This window comes from Dufourea novaeangliae, unplaced genomic scaffold, assembly GCF_001272555.1.
Source record: "Dufourea novaeangliae isolate 0120121106 unplaced genomic scaffold, ASM127255v1 scaffold295, whole genome shotgun sequence".
NCBI lineage: Eukaryota > Metazoa > Arthropoda > Insecta > Hymenoptera > Halictidae > Dufourea > Dufourea novaeangliae.
In genome coordinates, this window is record NW_015374168.1 from 151,239 (window position 1) to 167,516 (window position 16,278).

Consider the following 16,278-nt stretch of genomic DNA (forward strand, 5'->3'; position numbering starts at 1 on the left):
ACAATCTGTTGTCTGTTTTTGAATGATTTGCATAAACTCTATAGAAAACAATAGATCAGTCGGTGGTAAAATAAAAATTGCGTTTTCATGAAAGGTAGCGATCAACTCCCCTTATTACATGCGGTCCAAGGATGTTCAGCATACCTGACGTTCGCGGTGACAGAACGCAAGGTGCAGCAATTGGGGAAAGTTTAGTCCAAGAGTCACCGAGCGACGTGTACGACCAGATCGGCTGGAGGGGGTCAATATCTTCTCGAAGGAATTCAATTCCAAAGTGTCACGAGTTCGTGTCCCACAAGGACACATTTTCAGCCGTAAGGATCTCCGAACCGTTCGTCTCGGATGATCGCGTGCGAAACGCTAAAGAACACGCCTGAATATTCTTTTTACAATTATGAGAATAATACTGACACATTTCTTTCGTACAATTTTTTAATATTTCATCTAATCAAACGCGTCGGTCGACAAGAGAATAAATAGGTAATCACTTTTATTTATATTCATAACCCAAAAGTCAATCTACCATAAAAACTTTGTAGTTCCGAATAAAGCTGTAAATAACTTTAAAATCAATTCAACGTCTATTTTCTTATTGTAAATCCGATTCTCACGTGTTTAATATAAAAATATGTTGCATGAAATAAACTAGTTATAATTTAATACACAGGATGTGCTATTTTAATCGATACACGTGAACATCTCCATAGCTGGTGAATACTGTCTCTAAAATCACGCCTAGGAGCATATGTAGTATTCTCATAGAGATAAAAAACTTTTTCATCATTTAATAATCCGATCGAAGTAATCATAGTAAGTAATTTCAAGTGACTGGAAGAGCCCCTCAGAAGTAAAAAGAAGACGTCATGATATAGATATGCATAAGATACACAATCTTGAATGCGTATAGTCTCGATTCAGGATACCATCGAGATTTCGGGTAACGTTTGAGAAAGTAAATAATACTTGGACCCATTTATTTTGATGAGTTTAATCGTAACTCAATGAGAATTGAAATGGATACTGCTAATTGTCAAAGCATAAGAGTTCCTGAAAGTCAGTGATACAGTTCAGAATATGTATGAAGATGTCAAAGGATCGCGAGGTGGCTCGATTGAAAACGTTTTGGTTAAATTGATCGAGGGGGCACAGAAGCAAGTTGGCAAGGTGAAATGATCAGAAATCAGCTGCAAGATAAACGAACCGTGTACTGACCCGCTTTCCGCCATAGACATCCTTGTTTCATAATATCCACGCTGAACGACAGTTAGGGGCCAGGTGAGATGCATCTTCGTGCATTAGTCAACGCGTGTTTCCTTGCTCGGTGCTCGAGCAACATCGAGAAGCAGAGTTAGGACGCAGCCGCTTGCGCAAGCCCTGTGCTCACGGTTAGAACTAGCGCCACAGAGAAAAGAAAACGACGACAACCATGCGTTCCTAGGATTCCTACGGATCGGTCTTCGCGATCATAGTTCTTCGGTTCACAGAATAACGACTGATCAATCTGTACCATATTCCTGATTCGGGGACACTGGTTCTGTTAATAAGACACACAATATGATCAAAGCCTGTACCAATGCAATCTATTTATTTAGACGATCACTTACTTCCTTTAGAGTATAACCACTGTGTTATTTATTCATTTTCTGTTTATGAGCGCATGATACATGCACCATATCTTTTCTTAAGTAGGTATGCCTTTGGTTTTTTGCAATTTGTAATTCATAATGAAAAATCTTAATCGAAGAGTGCGTATCGAAAAATGAATGGAAATTTCGAATTTTGCAAATATAATGTATTTATTTAAAATCGATTTTTAGGTAATAATCGTCATTTTAAGTTAAAGCCTGTGCTTTCAGTGTACAACCGTTCAAAAGTTCCGCATTACGGAACGTATTTTTAATATTTAAAGGACCTTTCGTGATCAACCGTGACGAAGAAGTTTTATTCGTCGATCGACCATCCGAACTTCGTCCCAGGTAGTTACTCAACTTCGTGGAATCCAAAGAAATTTGTAACCTTTCACTTTTTGTAGAAGTCCTTCTGTGCGAATGTTTTTTTTTCCGAATTTCGTGCCTCCGGCGCTAATGTTGTTCGATCCAGCGGTTGTAAATGTTTAATTAATGAAACCATGTTTTAATTAATTTTAATTAAAGCTAAATTTCGGCACAACTTTTGAGAAATGCAAAAATGTCTCCGTAATTTCAAATTATCCGTATCCTCTTTAGTTCAACTTGTCTAAACCGAATTGAGTACAGTAATGTTGGCGTAGGATAAAGGATAAGATAAGGATAAAGGATATTCAAAAGATTCCGTTGATTACTCTATCTCCGCAATCTTGGAGAAGAATTCTCTCGATCGTACCCGTTCTGTTTCTTCTTATATTAATAGATTGACATTTTAATTTGGAAAAGAAGTAGCATCGTCTATGCTTCTAGACATTGTTTACCGTATCAGAAGAACTTCAGTGTCGAGTGTAACGTGTAATTACGAACTTCTGATGCAGCTGTTCTAATTCTACGCGCAGGGTCACCCACATGGATAAACTTTCCGATGCATATCCACAGAGTTCTACCAACGCATCATTAGATTGTGAGTTGAAGAGCGCACCTGTACCCTCCAATACTTAAAGTTCCATATAGAACATTGCTGGATTAGTCATGCGATGAAAGTCAAACTTGAACTGTAATATACCATTTCTCGAGTTACCTTGAAATTCACTAAAAAATTTGATCTGGGTAGCAGACCCAGATGAGACAAGAAATCACGCATGAATGAAAATTTAAACTTTTACAATTTTCAATATATTCTAATGACAGTGTCACGAATGGTGCCAGTTAGGAAAATGACATTTTTCAATTTTCGTATATCGAGGAAGGATGGTACCTACCTAAAGTACCCATAGAAAACAGAGATTAATTAGGGTCAGGGTTATCATTGAGGTTTTGTTATTTTGTGACTTACGTGCAATAAAGACGCAAGGGCAACTGAGAATTGAAATGGACAAAATAGGCAAAAAGGCCTGATTGTTCCATCCTCGAACAAGATCGATAGTCGTGGGTGAAAATGAGGAATGCGATTTCGAAAACTGTATCAATTTCATTACAAGTACAACATCAACAATACAATTCATTTTTTCAAGTACCTACAACTATTAATACGTACTTGTAAAAAATAAAAAGAATATTTAATATGTTTGTAGATTGGTTTATCCAATAAATATAATTCTACTTTGTGCACGATTTTGTATTCTAAATCAATTAGATGATGTATGTCTCGGATGATGATGATGATGATGATGATGATGATGATGATGATGATGATAACGATGAAGATAATAATGATGATGATGATGATGACGATGAAGATAATGATAATAGTAATAATAATGATGGTAACTTACTCGAATAAAACCGATGTTCAGTCACACAGGACATAGGGTCGCGAAGGGTTAATAGTGACATGACATATGAGAGAGGAATCGGAAATGTATGATTGAAATTTTGAACCTGAGTTAGATGATCAAATCTTCTGCAAAACAGAAGCGAAAGTATACTGCGTTTAAAAAAGAAGTGCATGATTGCAACAGATGTTTTGGTTATGCACGAATTTAAGCATCACCGTATGTGGAGCGCCCGGGAGGGGGGGCGTTGAAGGCTGTGTGCTGTGTGATCATTCGATAATTCGACGCAGGTGAAAATCGAAGAATGATTGCGAACGATTTGCCGAGCTGGGTCAGGGTCTCTGGTAAATTCCAATGTGATCGGTGACACCCATAGAGAATTTCTATGCAAGGCTGTGCGACCAAATGAACAGGTTAAGTTGGGAAAAACAGAGATTTCGAAAACGTTTGGTAGTCCCAGAAATTTGTAGCAAACCCTCTGATCCAATGAATACTAAAGACATCCGAAGGAATATAGCCAAAAACGAATTGGAAGTTAAATTTTTATTACGTATTATACGAAATATTTAGTTTGCTTCTACACTTTTTATAGGATGCAGCCGAAAGCATAGTACCAGCAGGCACGCAAATTCCTTATTTATTTATTTATTTAGTAATTTAACGAGTATAAACCCAGTATACATATACATATAACAATTAATGAAAATAAGATTAAAAACAGTTACATCAATATATTATACAGTATGGAATTAGTCGCAATCGGAAATTTTTAATAAAATATTAACTAAGATTAAACAGTTCTTAGTGCTCTATGTAGGGATGTCTTAAAGTATTCAATACAGCCAGTGAAAAAGTCAATCAGATCCGTGAAATTATTGGCTGATTTCAGGATTCGATAAATTGGATCGCCTGAACCGTATTTAGTTTTTACTGTAGCATAAAAAATATATGATTCTTTCTAACACACCTTGAAGGAGCATAAAAGTTAACAAGCTGCAACAATTGAGGACATGAGATATGACCATCTATAAGCTTGAATAAGAAAGAAAGATCGTTGACAACTCTACGATCAGCCAAAGAAGGCATATTTAGTGTGTTTAATAAAAGTTCATAGTCGTGATCATTACGCTGCATAGAGTTGTCCAGTCTAAAGGCAATGTACCTGATAAATTTATACTGCACTCTCTCTACCATTAACTCATATTTTTAAAATTGAGGAGACCAGACTGTTGAAGCATACTCTAACCGAGGCCGAACTAATTGAAAATACAGTAATTTAATGGTGTAAATATTTTTAAAATTAATAGAGACACGTTTGATAAAGCTTAATGTTTTGAGAGCAGTGCTTACAATGTTATTGTAATGGTTTGAAAAATATAACATTGGTGTAATTCAAACGCCAAGGTCATTAATTTCATTAATTTTTATTAATTCATGACCATCAAGATTATAGTCAAAGGTTGCGGGATGCATTTTACGGGATGACCTCATTACATAACATTTAGTGAGATTGAGATAAATCTTGTTCCTTCTACACCAATCACAAAATCTTGTAAGATCAGCCTGAAGTTTATACGTATCACTAACATCCGAAATTTTTCTAAAGATTTTGAGGTCGTCGGCGTATAACAGAAACTTGCTGTTGACAAAAACATCAGCTAAATCATTAATAAAAAAATTAAAAAGTAATGGACCTAGATGTGCGCCCTGCGAAACACCTGAGGTAGCTTCAATGGGAGCAGATAGGCAGTTAATAAATCAAGAGCGTAAAATAAAATTTAGTCATCCCAAGCCTACTTTTCGACACAATCAAATTCATCTAACCTAATACGTATGTATTCGTCCGAGCAATAAGTAGAAACAAATCTAACGATCACACGCGTTTTAGCATAGTCCTATTCAATTGCTCACCTATCTAGCAAATTTTCGTAATTATTTATTTCGCAAGCGAAGCTTCGAGTGAACAAATTTTATTCTACAATTTCGATTTATTCCTGCATAAGGAATTACTCCCGGCCCGCTTGTACCATCCTTTTGATCGCACCCTGTATAATGCTGATACAACCCCTGGAAATATCTCTGATACACCATTATTTCATCATAGTAAAAAATTACTCTCCGGGTTATTTCATTTATTTTACATCCCTACTCACAATCGGTAGTTGCTACTTCTCGGCCTTAAAGTTTTATCATCAATTTGATTACTTTTTCTCTCTCAAATTAAAAACGAGGGTGAGAGATGTTCCAGTATGATTTTGAATACTCGAAAGACTTCGGCCATGATGTCGTTCCGCTATTCCGAAGAAGTCCCGGAACTGTTTTCAACTTTTTCCCTTATATTTATACACTAAAACATGGCACAAATTTTTTCTACGGGAAACAAGTGACGTTGTCCAGGCTTCTAGACATGTGAAATGAGGAACGGTGACCATTGAACGAACCAGTTCCTCCTGGCCAGAGCCTGATTCTAAATATAACCGATCTTGAAATTCGTTTGGTTTGAACGGAATACCATTTCTAAGTCGAAAAATTTATACGATAACTGTCGCGACGGGCCAGTTCTTGTGAAACTGACCGCCATAAAAAAAAAGACAGAAAAAAACTGAATTTTCTAGGTGTACGTGCGCCGATTGATAAATCGGCGGCGGGCACACGTGCCCGCTGACAGGAACATCGAATACGGGAGTATTTGTATTCTCCCTTGTTTACAAGCATCTCACGAATTTCCCTTCGACTATATAAAATGCTTGGCCATTATAAGAGAAAGTAACGCTGCAGCCATTATATTAAGTACCGAAAAAAATTCATGCGGTTTCCTATAAAAAGTAAATTTGAAGCAAAGTTTGATAGGTATCATGTAATAATTAATATTGACATCAATGAAGTGGCCATGCTAACTATTTTCTGTGTAATGCTATTGTTTTCTCGTTGCTATGGTCGATAAAAAAGTTTATAAATGGATGAATCTGTACATTAATAAGATAAAAAGATTAACGCGTCTTTGTAGCCCTACGATTTTTACATAAAAATGATCAGTTTATTCCACTGCTCGCCGCGGCGCGCTTACCTGAATCGTCGAACGCCACGATCTTTGTCAGCCTATTGCGTTCACAATTCCAGAAAGACTAGAATTGCAAACATGAATTTGAAAGAAAAAAGTTCACAGAATATATAAATACTTAAAAAAATAATTGTTTAAATATGACCCAGGGGTCCAATGTGCGAAATAATAATGCTTTTAATATTCCTGCATTGAAAAAATAATTTATGTATAGAACAAGTAATTCGTTAAAAAGAACAAACAATTCGTTTAAGAAAAATCAAGTTGGTGTGGATTCGAAGATTTTTTGTACATGTAACATATAAGTAGGTCTACGGGGCCACCCTACCATAAATCATTTCGTCCATCGATGACTAGGATCGTAACAGTGACCTAATTACACAGTTTGCAAGCTGCAGGTAAATTTTCGAAGGGGTGAATTTTGTTTCATTTATTGGTTATTATTAGTGTTTTTAATTTTAATTTTTCGTCAGGTTTTTTAAGGAGACTTATACATTATCAGCAACATTGTGTAGCCGTTATTAAACAACGGATTTTTATCTCAATGACGAACTACGATCACTTTTCATTCATTTTCTGTTTCATTACTTTCTCATTTATGCATTATTTCAAAGGAAATTTACGTATTCATTATCCTCTCGCTTCAAGTAATTATTTTCGATTCTGTTCTAAAGGAACTGTGTATTCGTCTTTTTACATTACACATGATTTTCCTACTTCCTTCATTGTTCACTTTAAATGACAAATAAAACATGAGAAAAATATCAATTTTATTTGTTATGTCTTTTTCGTTGGGTATTTTACGCAGTTTCCTTCGATACATATCAATTTGCTTGTTCGTAGTAGAAGCGCAGCGCGTAGCCAACGCTACTACGTGGCTCGGCGGGCAGACGCGCATTCTGATTGGTCGCGGTTCTTCGTTAATATCTTGTTAACTAAGCCTCGGATAACATTTTTGCTCAGAAGAAACTTGTTTTAAATCACCTCACAAGTTTTTTAGCCCCTTCCAAGGACCTGCGACACTTTTGTTACATCATGTACGTACATACACTTATGGTACACTTCCATAATACACCATCCTTCAGGTTCATGGAGGTAACCCCCACTCTTTTCTTTAGTTCCTCGACCTGCCGTACTTGATTGGAGACGCTAAGTTTTAGTTCTTAACCAGGATAACCAAATTTACCTGGATTTACCCGGGTTGTTCAATTTTACCCAGACAATCAGCGCAGTTTCGATCGTTTTTACTTGCAATGTATTATTATATACTGTTAATGATAACAATTAAGTTCTATAAAATTATTATATTATAGTTCCCATTTCAGAATTGTAGGTAAGTACAGAAAGCTAAATACGAGGTTGAAATGATACAATTTATAGGAATACGCGTATTCGCGAACACTAAAAAAACATAGAAACAAGCAAATATTGTAGTAAGAATGTACATGTATGTATATATATATATTATTTTATTATTTGTAATTATAAAACTAAATTAATAAATATTACAATTTCTCCTATAACATGATTTACTTGATTAATATATTAATAAATACTACTATAAATTAAAAATTATCAAATACTATTGTTATATTTACTGATATTAAACACAAATAAGGACTTTACGACTAATTCTTTTAAACAAATTCGACTAATATAAATTTGTAATGATAGAATATCTTCTGGAAATAGAACAATATTTATTTAGGTGAAAACGTTTCAGGATCTGTTTGGATTTAAATGTAAGCGATGGTGTAATATTTTGTCACTGTCAGGGGTAACGTTCGCAACTTACTGCACCGAGGACCGTTACACTTGGTTAACCAAGACAATCGGGATCAACGAATCAGTTACAGTATACGTCAAAGGTAACCGCGTCGATCGTTTATAAGATCCATTTCTTCGAAGTTTCCTCATTCAGTCTCTATTTTCTGAAATCTTCATCTTTTAAGCGATAACTTAAATCACATTGTTTTTTCTAGCATGCAAACACTAATCTTTCGTTCTTCTATAATTTTGTGTAAATTGCAGAAGAATAAGAACGTAGCGAAGGCCAAGTAGGTACCGATATGCTTCGGTTAGTACTTGCTACGCACCGTCGTCGAGATAGTGGAAAGTACAATGCTCGGAACTCCGCAATACATACTGTTACTGCTATTTTTATGTGTTGGTTCAACAATTTTTTGTGCGATTTTCCTTACTTTCCCAAGCCTCCTTGGCCAAACAATCGGTAAAAAATCATCCATCGCGAAACAAACAAAGTATTCGAAAGAGATACTGGATATTTCGATAGTACCACAAAAAGAACGAAATTTTAGCGACGTACAGGTACGTTTCATTGCTACTTTTAAATAGTATATTACCTTTTCTTTATACTACTAGAACCATTCAGATACTTGTTTCTTTATGTATGAACTACCGCCATAGTTTGTACTAGTTATCTCCGTTTACCGTATCGACAGCCGGAAATATGATATTTATTCTCTCATACAACCTACTGCCGAACTGGGCCCTTTACACTAATATTGTTCTATAGTTTGCTTTTATAATATCTATATTTTTATTAGTATCTGATTATGTTGCCTTAGTTGTAATAAAGTTATATTATTATTACACCCATCCCAGGACTGTTTCGGAACAATCAGTAGATATAAATAGCATTTTTCACATTTGTCATCTTCAACTTTGATCAATTTTCGACGAATTTGGAAATGAATGAGGTAAAGCTATAGCGTAGACTCAGGGTTCTTTAATTAACAACCTTTTTTTGAGAAACGATGTAGTAATTATTGTAAGATCCTCGAAAATTTTCCATTCTCAGTACTTGAAAAATAATTAATTCGCGTCTTCTTTATTCGTATCAGATTAATAGGATGACTTTGCTTGGGAGGTGGCTTTTGTCTTCTGAGGGAAGTGTTCCTCCGACGACAATTAATACAAAAAGGGAACCTTATTTGATCTTAATTTGGATGCACGGGAAATTCTTGGAACGCAGGCACATCAAACGCTTTACAAAGAAAAAGTTAATATAACTAAATGGGCTAGTGACATCATTAAAAAAAACAATAACTGTTAATTTAACGATATTGATATGCATTAAGTCGTCCATTTGATCGGAATCTAGATTAAAATGTCATCGATTATTATTTGCAGATTTTCTCCATGGCAAAATTGTTCGGTGACGAAATGTATGTTGACGTATCGTTCAAGGGATATAGCTATAGCGGATGCAGTAATATTTCATTTGCATTTGACAAAGGATATATCAGAATTGCCAGCTAGACAGCATAGGAGACAAAGATGGATTTTTTTGACTGACGAATCACCAATGCACACTTTTCTTTACGGAAATCAACAAATTTCAGAATATAATGGCTTGTTCAACTGGTCGATGTCTTATCGGATGGACAGCGATATTCCGGTACCATACGGCCGAGTAGTGCGTAGATCGCGTCTAAACTCAGGAATCGCCAATTTTCCGAAAGATTTTATTAAGAAGTCCAAAACTAAACTGGTCGCTGTGATGGGTAGTAACTGTGCTGGTATCAAGAGAAGATGGAAGTACGTGAGCGAGCTTAAATCAATTCTTCGCAACGAACTTGATATATACGGAAAATGCCTGACCGGCAATGTGACCGCATGTCCAGGCCATTTCGACAGGGATTGTGAAGCTTTAAACGCTTATAAATTTTATTTGGCCTTCGAGAATTCAAATTGTAAAGAATATATTACAGAGAAAGTATTTTGGAACGGCTATCACAAGCTAGCTATTCCGATAATAATGGGCGCGCCAAAGAAAGACTGCGAACAGTTATTACCACCTCATTCTTTTCTTCATGTCAGTGATTTCGCCAATCCAACTACTTTGGTTAATTATATTCTGTATCTTAATCGCCATGATGATAAATACCTTGAGTATCATGAGTGGCGTAAATATTACAAAGTAATTAACGAGCATGGTTATTTTGGAAGTAGTTCACGACATTATTGTCGTGTTTGCGAAGCTCTGCATTACAATTCCCCTACTGTTAAGGTGTACGAAGATATAGAATCATTTTGGGACAAACATCGAGACTGTACCTCTTGATTCCTTTAATTAAGTATTACCTTATAATGTCATAATTAACATTTCTTTAATATCAATTAATTTATTACATTACAAAAAATATTAACATAAGGAATTATCGATTTCACCATGTATTGTTTCACCATTCATTTTTCTACTTGTTCTGTCTGATTAAAAAAGTGCAATAGTTATTATTTCTGTGGTTTTAAGGAAAAACACCGCATCTCACATGGTTTGATTTGCGAGATATTGTCGTTTAAAGTTCCAAATACCAATTCTTTTTATTAGCAATGTTTCCTTGTTTTCTTTTTATGATATAAATGTATATTTCCTTCACTTTGCATAGTATTCTTATATGCATTGCGTTGTCTTTTGTAAAATACAAGTTGCATATATATATTTAACACTTCTATGTAATAGTGTGTCATTTCTACTAAAATAAAAATATGGAATATAATTTTGTACATTTTATTTTATACAAATTAAGCAGATTAATAAAAATAGACAGTGAAAATCGATCACAAAAGAAAGATACTTGATTGTCTAATCAGTCTAATGCATATACATATAAGAATTGAATATTAGACTTTGGTTAAATTATATACTACTCTTTCGAACATATAAGATTTGTCTCCACGCATTTTTTCTGATAAATACATAGACTCTACAGTTCATTTGAGGCATGAACTCAATTTTTTTTAAATTGTGACGTAGTGTTCTTCCTTACAAGCACAGATTTATAGTAGGCTAACATACTACGCACGCTGCTGTTGTTTTATTTAAAATATATTAATAATAATATATAAATAAATAATATTAATAATAATCATATCGTCGTTTTTGCATATAACGTAACAAAGAATGATAATTGCCTAACATAGTTATATATGTTAGCCAAACCTGTAAAGGCAACTTTTGTCCAATGCCTGTTATGTATAATGTTACGTACTCAACATGGCTACAAGTTCGATGCAAGATTTGCTATCAACAACTTGCATGGAGATTGGTAGCAGATTAGCAGCACGACTTGCAATATAGCCTAGGTTATAAATTGATCTAGGTTAGTTAACATCAATTGTGTTGCAAGACTTGCTGTCAATTTGCTGCCAATTTGCTTTACCATTTTATCAGCAGGCTTTGCCTGCAAAACCCAAGTAAAATTGCGCAAATAGATGGCTATGGTTTTTTAGCCAACTTTTGTCATTATTTTCTGGTAATTTGCTCGAAACTTGCACACAACTGATTATCAGGGAACTATACAATAGTGATCGCCATCTTGTAATTATAGGTGATTCATAATCTTTTAGTAGATATGTATGTATGTACTTGAATGTTTCAGTTATAATGTATTAAGAACAATGCATGAAACTTTATACATTTTACAAATTTGTACTTAATAAATATAATATATATACACTTTACATATTGTGACAAGAAATACTATAGTAAATAATATAATAAAAAATATTGAGAATTATATAACGTATTTATTGCAAAGATATTTCATAACATGAGGATCAGGTTATAATGTTCTATAATGTTTACGTTATTATTGCACACATTTGAATAAAAAAATTTCAATTCGTGTTACGTATATACAGACTTCCAACAGTGTCTGTACGTCCTTACGAAGAGAGGTAATAAAGTTTTTCATAGTAAAACATTCGATAGGAAAATAACGTAAACGTTTGTCGTTTATCTAAACTCGTAGATGTTCCAATGCATAATATCGTATTTTCGAAATTTGTTTGCGTTACCACTTTGTTAAAACAGCAACAATTTTCTTCGAAATTCGTGTCCACTTTTCTACCCACATTTTATTTTACAAGTGTTAAATCTACTTTAATGATGGCTTCAAAATGCTTTAAAGGGCATAACGATCACTATAACGGCGTAACCGTTGATTCAACCGAAGAATCTTGTGAACCAGAAGTGTTCGCTCAGCGTCTAAAAAGTATGTTACATTATTTGTTAACAGAAAACTTATAAAATATTTATTATTTCATCGAGTTTTCAACGTTTACTATGTTCACTATTTTATTTTGTTATAATTAATTATTAAAATTTTTACTAGCAGGCTAATGTTCTTATTCTAACTGTAACTTTGCAATAGTTTCTCTACAAGAGTGGATAAAAGATAGAAAGCGCACAATATGGTTTCGTGTACATTTACCACACTCTGAATGGGTACCAATACTGGTTAAACAAGGTTTTAAGTTCCATCATGCCCGGGAGCAATATGTTACTTTATATCAGTGGCTAGTCAAAAGTGAAGAATGTAATGTTCCACATTATGCGCACACCAATTTAGGAGTTGGAGCATTTGTATATAATGAAAAAAGTAATGAAATCTTAGTTATCAAGGAAAGATATACATACAGAACCCCATTCTGGAAACTACCGGGTGGATATGTAGATCCAGGTACATCTATCTATCATTAGTTCAGAAATTTATGGCCACATAATTAATCATTTTTCTCTCTTAATAGGTGAAGATTTAGAAGCAGCTGTGAAAAGAGAAGTTCTTGAAGAAACTGGTATTCAGACTACTTTTAAATGTTTGATTGGTTTCAGGCATGCTCATGATTTTGCATTTAGCTGTTCTGATATATATACAATCTTTTATTTGTCTCCCAATAATTTTGATATTAAAAAATGTGATAGAGAAATTTCACAATGTCAATGGATGAAGGTAATTATCGTCCGCTGTGGACATATGAATTCTCAGCGGTGTTACAATTTGTTTCTATTATTTTTATAGTTAACCACATACCTGGAGCATTCAGAGGTACATGAAAATAACAAGTTAGTTGCGAGAAAAATGTTGGAATTTTTTGAGCACAGAATGGGTATTACCATACAGTATGAGCAACATCCTGTTTTAAAAAAGCGTATGGCCATATATACTCTAACAAAAATCAATGATGAACAAACACACCCATTACAAAAAGAATCAGAACATGCGAAAACTCAAAGTTAACAGCACATGACTACAATGTGTATGTATAATAAACAATAGGAAATTATAATTATATTACAAAGTGGACAGATAGAAGTGAATGAGTCGACTGTGTATGTTCAAAAAGATGTAGAAATTTATGAATTGATTTATAGGTATCTTGAAGGGTTTCAATAGGTTTCAAATAAAACAAAAATCTCAATGCGCTTTATTAAACTTTTATCTATATTAAAGTTTAGACGATCAAGTGTACTGTAAATAAATATATAAAATCAGCAGTCTAATGGTGATAAATATTATGAATGTAGAAACACCGTTAAAGGCGCATTGCAGACAGAATAAACGTTGGAGTAACTCCTATCTAGCTCACACATCACAAAGGGAAGGAAGAAAGTGACTGGAGCCACTGGAGGCACTGGCGCTGATGCCAGAATCGTGGGATTTTCGCGCGAGCGCTTGCCCTCTCCATGCCTCCCATGGGTATTTTACACAAGCATATTCTACTTCTGTCGTGTGCGCTCTGCTTCGGGTGTTCTCGGCAAAAGTCCTACATCACATGTTTACGACGCGACGGTCGACTCGACCGGGTCGAGTGGCCTATGCCAGGTAAAAAATCCCAAATCCCAAGCAATCTAAAGTTTACGTCCTAAACGCCGAAAGTATATGGTTTCTCTCACGCGCTCATATGAAGACCCCGTCCGAACCCCCGCTCGAATCCCAATGCGACGATTTTAGTTTTTATTTTTAATTATTGTATAATTTCATTTTGTAATATGTCAGTAAAATAAAAGCTTCGAAGATACTAATTCAAGAAGCATTTTAAAGAAATGGGAGATGTATTTATTCCTCTTTAATATTTAAATTTTATATTACACAAATACATATTCTCTTATATATACTATACACAAATTATTCTTACAATTAGATGTTACCTTCATTCTAACTATTGCAGTACGAAAAAATGGGAAGAAATATCCATCACATTAATATGTTACGTACAGTAAAATGAAAGCTTGGAAGATATTAATTTGAGACACGCTTCATTGTCATATTCGGTAGTAGTACTATTATTCCAATTGCGGTTTAAACTATGTGCATACTTCTTTTCAGATCTAGAAAAGTAAGGGACCAACGCCGAGAGCAGCATGATTTCTTTCACGCGATCGTTCATGATGAAGAAAGACCCTGTTCGGATCACGATGCGATTGTTTTAGTTTTTATTTTTAATTATTGTATATACGTATATTATGTAATAGATTTAATAAACATATTTAAAATTGCGAACACCTAACATCAAATTTATTATAACTCAAATTTATCATACACGATCTCATACAGTAGCCACCAGTCATTCACTGTCTCGTCTATTATAAATCGTTCCGAAATTCAAACGCGTCCCGGAAATTCGGCACTCGTTTTAGTACGGCCCTTATCACCAATGGCGCTGCAAATCGACCAAGAAAAACCTATAGTTGCACCACCGACTAGGTATAGAATAGACCTATCATCCAATGCTTTTTTCTGTCCTACGTTCATAGGGCTACGTAGCCCTGTTACCATTTTAGTGTCAATATCCGACGTTACCGATAAATCATGAATTCTGAGTATTATTAGCACATATGAAGTGTTATATATTCCATTCATATTACGTGAATCTATATGACTTCACGAGAATAAAAATATCCGATGCTTCAGTTTAAGGTTAAGGGATAAATATGACAGTCATGAAACATGAAACGGAAAAGTATATATTTTTTCACTTAACTACAAGACAATTTATTCTAAATGCATCGTTAATGGACATTTTATTAATGTTACTTTTTACATGTTCTTGTTTTATTCGTTTTTATATCTTGCCTTACACTTGTATATTTGTAACAGATAAATTCAGAATAGATGTAGTTTCATAAGTAGTTTATCAAATCTACCTTTTGGCCGTTGCGGGAATGCCTTACCGTAATGAGCCATCTCGTGGCCGCGGGATTCCGGGAATCGGGTGACGTCACGGCGAGCGAGCGAGAGCGGTAGAGCGAGCCGCGGTATCGGTGCTCTCCGTCGGTGTTGACGCGTGCCGAGGAATTTCAGTGGTCTATGGGGGGAGGTGTGCGAGCGAGAGAGTACGGTAGAGCGTGCCGCGGTATCGGTGCTCTCCGTCGGTCCAGCGCACTAGTGACGTTGCGTCACACAGTTTATTGACCTCGCCGTGTACGCCGTGTACCATAGCCGTACCTGGCTGTACCATCCGGTGTTTGGGTCGTTCAAGGAAGGTCGTTCAAGCCGGCAAAAACAATTCAACACGAAGAAACCTGCGTACGCCGTACGCCCAATACATAACGGCGTTAGCTTCCTCACTTTCTCGTGAGCCGTCGCGGAGGGTGGGCGCGCGTCTCATACTCGTCCTTCCTCTTATTACTAACCCATTGTTTGTTGCAGGCATTCGACAACCATCACTTAATTTACTGTGCATATTATTAATTTATTTACTGTGCATATTGTTGTGTCCCCTCTCTTGTTACTAATCCCTTGTATGTTACAGATGTTCGAGAACCATTGGCTTCGATATTTATTTTCTTGTGTACTGTGATTCATTTACTCTGATTTATTTACTGTGATTTCTATACTGTGATTTCTACACTGTGATGTATTTACTGTGCACATTATGTATTCTATGTGTATTGTATAATGAATAAATTTTTTCCAATCAGTTATTCCATCGAAAGAAGACATTGATCAACGTCTACATCCTCAAAGCGTCTACCATTGCGTTAAGTTACTGTAAGTTAAACTTAAAT

At 35.1% G+C, this 16,278-nt stretch overlaps 2 protein-coding genes across 2 annotated transcripts; both read left to right on the plus strand.

Moving 5' to 3' along the window:
- The first annotated feature begins 8,582 nt into the window (after positions 1-8,582).
- Positions 8,583-10,548, plus strand: LOC107192022 (alpha-(1,3)-fucosyltransferase 7-like). Its single transcript, XM_015581196.1, has 3 exons — positions 8,583-8,789; positions 9,326-9,483; positions 9,615-10,548. Exons 1-3 carry the CDS (start codon positions 8,583-8,585, stop codon positions 10,546-10,548), a joined length of 1,299 nt encoding a protein of 432 aa, XP_015436682.1.
- Positions 10,549-12,124: 1,576 nt separating this feature from the next.
- On the plus strand, positions 12,125-13,507 carry LOC107192023 (nudix hydrolase 8; the record flags this gene model as incomplete). The annotated part of the gene is made up of 5 exons (XM_015581197.1): positions 12,125-12,164; positions 12,398-12,481; positions 12,641-12,949; positions 13,017-13,219; positions 13,289-13,507. Coding segments are annotated over 5 exons (855 nt in total), but the record flags the coding sequence as incomplete, so codon positions are not given.
- Between the last annotated feature and the right edge of the window lie 2,771 nt (positions 13,508-16,278).